Consider the following 6427-nt stretch of genomic DNA (forward strand, 5'->3'; position numbering starts at 1 on the left):
CCTATAGTAGATGATATAACTAAGTTAGATACTAATAATAATAATTTATATAAGATCAATAAGAATCTGTATAAAAAAACACTTACCTGCTGGACAAATGATTCATCAGAGATCTAGTCGACCTAGTCCGCCTAGCCTGCTAGTAAAGTTGCGTTGTACACACGCGTACTTGTAAGTTGTAACGTTATTATTAGGCCTATACATACTGTTACGTATCCGTTTGTTAATTAACTTTCCGTAACTTCGTTCCTACGAAACTTTAGCGACACAAGTCCTTACATAATAAAACTGGTTTATTCTTTCCGAATATAACTTTACGATACACTTAATTTCAACAATCGCTCTTAAACAAACGCTATAACAACGAACGTGCTCAATAATACTCTCTGACTGCAGATCAATTACTCACTGTCTACACACACATTGTTATTCCGTCACGTGGTCACCCTCTTTTATATACCAGACTACCCTATATCTAGTAAATGCTAGAGCATTCGCCAAGGTACAGGATAGTTCTAGAAACGTGGCGTGACACTAGTCATCTGACTTCGCTGATGCAACAATACGATTGTTAACAACCGGTTTGTGGAGGTCATTAAATTCTAAGAACAGGTTCGCACGAACCGGTGCGAACCGGCTGAATCCCACCACTGTTAAACATCTAAGGAATATGGGAAAACTTCATAAAGAAGGTGTTTGGGTGCCTCATGAACTCTCCGATGATCATCGTTTTCAACGTGTGAACGTTGCTTCGTATCTTCTGGCGCGTAATGGGCGTGAACCATTTTTGGACAGAATTGTCACCAGTGATGACAAATGGATTGTCTATGCGAATATTAAACGTAAAAACAATGGCTCAGTACTAGACAAAAACCATTTCCGATCCAAAAACCTGCACTCCATCCGCAGAAAGTGATACTTTACATTTGATGGTACATCAAAGGAGTAATTCATTTTTAACTCCTCAATCCACAGCGAACTGTCAATGCAGAGATCTATAGTCAGCAACTGGAACATTTAAATCAAGCCCTTCATCATAAACGCCCTTCGCTCGTCAATCAGAAAGGTATTCTTCTCCACGACAATGCACGTCCACATGTGGCACGTTTGGCGCAACACAAGTTAACGGATTTGGGTTGGGAAGTTTTCCACCACCCAACATTCACCATAAAGCTGATATGAAGAGCCGTTTCTTGAGTTATACTAACTTCCCACTTTGACCTGAGACCTTTCAAGTTTGACCCATAAGATACTTCTTCGCCCAATGACCATCTATTAATTAATCACGCGAAACACTGTGGAAGGACATTAAAAGCTGGGTGTTGAAAGCGGGTAACAGAAATGACCTCTACCTCCACTATTTTGACGCTACCTCTTCCTACAAAGTCACTCTAACCATCGCACATTGTATAGCATGTTTTAAGTATATACATAATGAGTTCTTAAAGCTTATACAAAACTTTTGGTGAGGTAATAGTGAATACTAAAATAATATGTTATATTATAAATAAATTGTGTGAAATTTGGGTTTTTTGTGTTATTTATCATAGCATCCACTCACACATTTCTTAAGTTCATAACCCGGACAAATGACGGGTACCTCAGCTTGTTATGTATATATATTTTACGCATTTCTTCTAAGTCGTTTAGTTGAGCTGCCTTTTGAGTTTGTTTATGAAAATTCACTTCCCTTAATTAGTTAATTTTAGAATTATTTGAATTGAGGGAAAATAACCGATACTTCGTAGCGCTAAGGTACTTCCTCACAATAACTCCAATCACTAAGGTATATGAATAAGTTTGTCGCAATATGTAAAGAAGTTGATAAGATGCATTATCAACAGTCACTAGTAATGATGTGTTGAATTCTAATCCCATCGTCTGGTGGAAAATACAAGTATAAAAGAAACGATAATTGAAGCTCTGTATTTAAGAAATCAGAGTTGGGTATTTGGTAATTATTTGCTTTGGTTATTGAGACTTTTAATCAGAGAGTGCGATAGGACCTTCTCTATGTAGGGATAACACAGACGTCCGTATTAAAGCAACACAAAAGACATCTGGATTTTCTTCTATACACCTCATCAGAAGATACCTGGCACAGTCACTCTGTCTGCGGTGTATATGCCACTTTTGAGTTATCCAGAACGTCCCAAAGTCGAAAACAGGAGAATAGCACAAATCGAGATTTCTTATTTCATCATCTTCTTTCTTCAACAGGCCTAACGCCTACCTAGTTCTAGCAGTAACTATAATTTTATCATCATTTGATAGAGCAAAACAATTTTCACGATCTTAGACTACCTATTTTAATATTATTCTATGCAAAATTTATAAAGCTTTAGGATAGACTATATAACTTAGTAACCTATGTACGCCATCTTATTAAAAAAAAATGTAAACAAAGGGGAAAAATCTATCCAAACACTTAGCATTCGATAGATAAAGTGGAGAAGACAGTAATTTAGGGATTTTATTTTCCATGTAAAATCGAGACGGCTTAGTCTGCTATACGATCATTAATCGGATCAAGTGATATGTCCACTTACATCCCTATTTTGTTTGGTTCCTTTTTCAAGTTCAGTAGCGAGTCCTACATATTTTTTTATTTAGAGATGAATGTTTTCCCTAATACTTGTTAGAGAATTGTAAGTGTTGTTAAGTTTTTTTTTTGTGATATTTCTTTAAGTTGTACTTTTCTTTGTGATTCTTTTTTTTTCTAACTTTGATTTTACTGTGGTAGTGTTGTAGTTCAGTTGGAGTCAATTCAAATGATTCATTTAATTCAGTGAAACGAAACTAATCAATCTAGACTGAAGCTCTGGGTTTTAACAGAGACTATATACACAATCTAAAGTTTGTTGTCTCGGTAGTTGTGCTTCTTAAGTAGGAAATGTAGGCTGACAAATGATTACATTTTAGTAAAAATTCTGGAGAAAATACGAAAATGTAAACTAAAGATAGCTTAACCAACGATTTAACAACGATACAAGACTCTATGAGCTGTAACTAGTGAAATTGAATAAATAATACAACTCAATCCTCAATAATAGTCAACTGTATTACTTACATTTTACGAGATTGAAAGTAAAGGGATCGAACGTATTATATGTGTTGTAATAAACCACATTATTTATTTCACAATTGGGGTGCGTGAGCTTTTTCTTCCCCTTGCGTCTTGTTGCACAGTAAATAGTTGTTTAGGTGTAGGACGTTGAAGAGTGGAATGCCTACCTCTGTTCTTTAATTTGATTTTTAATTCGATATATGAAGTTGGAGAAAAGGGCCTAAACTTCATAAACGATATAATGCATAACTTTCGACAGCCCGTTTCCTAATATAATTCTGTTATCTGGACACATGCGTTACTGTATTTTGCCCTCTTTTAATTTCTTTGTTTTATGTATAGAAGACATGGTTGCTGGACGTAATTAAAATTTCATCGAAGAGCATGAGGTATTGCTACACTACACTTTCTTTCCTGTGAATGTTTAAATTTATATAATCATTTAGCTATGAGTGCTAGTATAAAACTTCAACACGTAGAACCTTTGTAAATAACTTCTCCCAGACTCAACAACACTATCGTACAACCGGCTCTTTTCAACCACTAACTCTCTTTCTTTTGGTATTGAATACTTCTACTTACAGAATATGCCATTCTTTAACTAAGAAGTATTTCTTTAATCTCGCTTACTTAAGAGTTCAATGTGTGAGGGTAGCAGGTCCGGTCTTGCTGTGAACTTAACCTGCACCGATCTGTAGATATTTTTCACCCTCTGCTGATGGCCTAATAAAAAATATTTTATTTTTAAAGGTGTTTGATTCTAATAGTACAATCTTTCTTGCTTATTTGAAACTTCTTTAAGTTTTTCTCAACCAAAATCAATATTTTAGAATCCATATAGTTGAAATTGACTTGGTAGCGCTAATTTTATTAGAATTAGTTTTAATTATTTTCTTCTAAAAAAGACAGAACGAATTGCCAGATATTTCATCTCTCTTTCTCTAATACTAATCACTATATAGTGTAATAGAAACTGCTTATTGTCGTGAAAATAACTTAAATTTTATCTTCACCATTTTCCCACTAAAATCAAATGTTATACATTGTTTTTTAGTAAGTACCAAAACTGTATGTTTGTTACTGTGTTGTCATTAATAATCAAAATACTTCATTGTATAATATATTTTCTTAAATAAATTGTCTCGCTAAGTATTACAAAACTTTCAAGGAAATTATTTGTTTAGGCACTTGTAACCTTTCTGGCTCAACTAGCAGCTGAAGAGGAACACAATCAAATGAATCTTCGAAACATCGCAATGATAATGGCGCCGAATCTATTCCCTCCTTCATCACAGAGAAATTCTATTAAAACTGATATCGATGCTGAGCTTAATATGGCTACTAAGAAGTGCAGGGCGACTGAAATGCTGATCAAATACAGGGATATTTTATGGACGGTAAGTTAATAATGGCTCTTTAAGCTTTATGGGTTAAGGTGTAGTAAATTCTAGAAAAAGTTAAACTAATAGAATTTGCATAGTTCATTTAAATTACTTTTTATGTATTGACAGTACCTTACATATATTATTTCTTTGAAACAATTTTGGTGAAAAAAGCTTCATAAATATTTCATTATTTATTCTTAGGGTTATGCTTGTACTTACATAAACAAATGAGGATTTTGAAGGGTATATTTTTCACTTTACAAACAAATAAGACAGGTAACTTTAATAAATGATTTCAGGTTCCTTCTTATTTACTTCAACAAGTGCGGCAGAAGAACGAATATGAAGTCTTAAGGAAAGCTGATGGCAAAGTTGTGAGTTACACTGTATTGTACATCAGTTATTGTTTAGAGTTTTCTAATTCATAAGTAATTCCCAAGGAAATTCCGAGAACCTGTAAGTAGATATTTAAATCTCGTCTTCCACCCAGTTTCAGGTTTAATTGTATGACGAACTTAGGTTTTGGTTTGCGATTCATAGTACTGTATCATAATCTATTTTAGTTTATGGTTGTAATGCTGAAAATATCTACGTTCTTAAATCGTATGCTACATTAGTTTGGGATTGCATCGCGGCAAATATTTACATTCTTAAATTATATATATTACTTTAGGATTTTTTTACTTCAAAATATTTACGATCGTAAATCATACATTGCTTTAGTTTGGGATTGTAGTAGTGCAAAATATTTACGATCTTAAATGATATATTATTTTACTTTGTGGTTTTTTGTGTTACAAAATATTTACATCGTTATGTGTACGCATTATTATTATTAATATTGTATTAAAATGTACCACTTTGATATAAAAATTAATATGCGTTTTATTAGTGTAAATGAAGATAGGTATTTAAATATGACACACTTTGAGTTTTTAAGAGATAATCATTTAAATATAATCACTTATAGGGAGAATCGAGGAATTATATAATTAAGTTATTATTTTTACATTATACAGAAAAAGATTTTGGGGAAAAAATCACGGGCTGACATGTACAAAATTGTGGAGCATGAGCAAGTAAGTTCAAATTTAAAAGGCGAGTTCTCTTATACTATTTATCACTTTATATTAGGTATCTATGATGATTGCTTATAGCATGGCGTTATTTTTCCTTAATCTAAGTAAGTACGTGATAGTGATCTGGTTTGCCATATTCTTATCTAATTATTGAGGCAAAATAAAATTAAAATATACTAACTTTTCGTAACAGCAATAGCAAATCATGTTTACTCTACGTAGCAGCAGTGATTCTGCTTATAGGCTATACACAGAGAGCGGTTATTGTTGACGTTCGTAGAAGAACTCGTGAGGCTACTGAATCATTATCGTAAATATATGTAATGATCCTCGTGAATAAAAAACTAAAAATTATCTAGAAAAATCCTGCAATTTTTTAAATTTCAGCTTAACATTGGAAATTTTCTTGTTTAATCTTTCGATTAAATCGCGCAGGGATACACGAACAGATGAATCAGGAGATGCAATTCTGTAAACAACTTCACATGGAGTAAGCTGTTTCATGAAGTTTATTGCTAGAATGGAAGCTGCCAAATGCAATGTAAATGCGAACACATCGAGAAAAAAATTGATTTGAAATTATTTATGCACCAATTCAAAAGGAGAAGCAAAGAAACTAACAGATGTCAAATGGAGAAAGTACCTTGAGTATTTAGATAAATGGATTAAGTTGGATGAGCAAGAACAGGTTATTGCAGCATCATTTGAGAATTATCTGTCACCAGATTACGAAAATAACATTCCATCCGACGTTGCGTTTCCTAACGATTGTGATACTATGCGTTTCACAGACAAGAAAAGAATAGGAAACGTTGTGCTAAGCAAGAACAGCCAACTATTGAAGTAAGCATCATTATGCGTACGGCTGGGAGGGGGGGGGTCGGTACTAAACGGTA

General features: G+C 33.5%; 1 protein-coding gene across 2 annotated transcripts in view; it reads left to right on the forward strand.

The window, feature by feature from the left end:
• The window catches only part of LOC106459950 (rho GTPase-activating protein 18-like), a 174724-nt gene that overhangs the window by 160092 nt on the left and 8205 nt on the right, over positions 1–6427 (forward strand). Inside the window, exons 13-15 of one of the 2 annotated variants that reach the window (XM_022386920.1) lie at positions 4252–4464; positions 4752–4826; positions 5472–5531. In XM_022386920.1, coding sequence (XP_022242628.1) covers positions 4252–4464; positions 4752–4826; positions 5472–5531 — 348 coding nt within the window. The remainder of the gene's footprint in view (positions 1–4251; positions 4465–4751; positions 4827–5471; positions 5532–6427) is intronic. The other variant, XM_022386927.1, reaches the window with a different exon arrangement.

Source organism: Limulus polyphemus, unplaced genomic scaffold, assembly GCF_000517525.1.
Source record: "Limulus polyphemus unplaced genomic scaffold, Limulus_polyphemus-2.1.2 Scaffold31, whole genome shotgun sequence".
NCBI classification, from domain to species: Eukaryota; Metazoa; Arthropoda; class Merostomata; order Xiphosura; family Limulidae; genus Limulus; species Limulus polyphemus.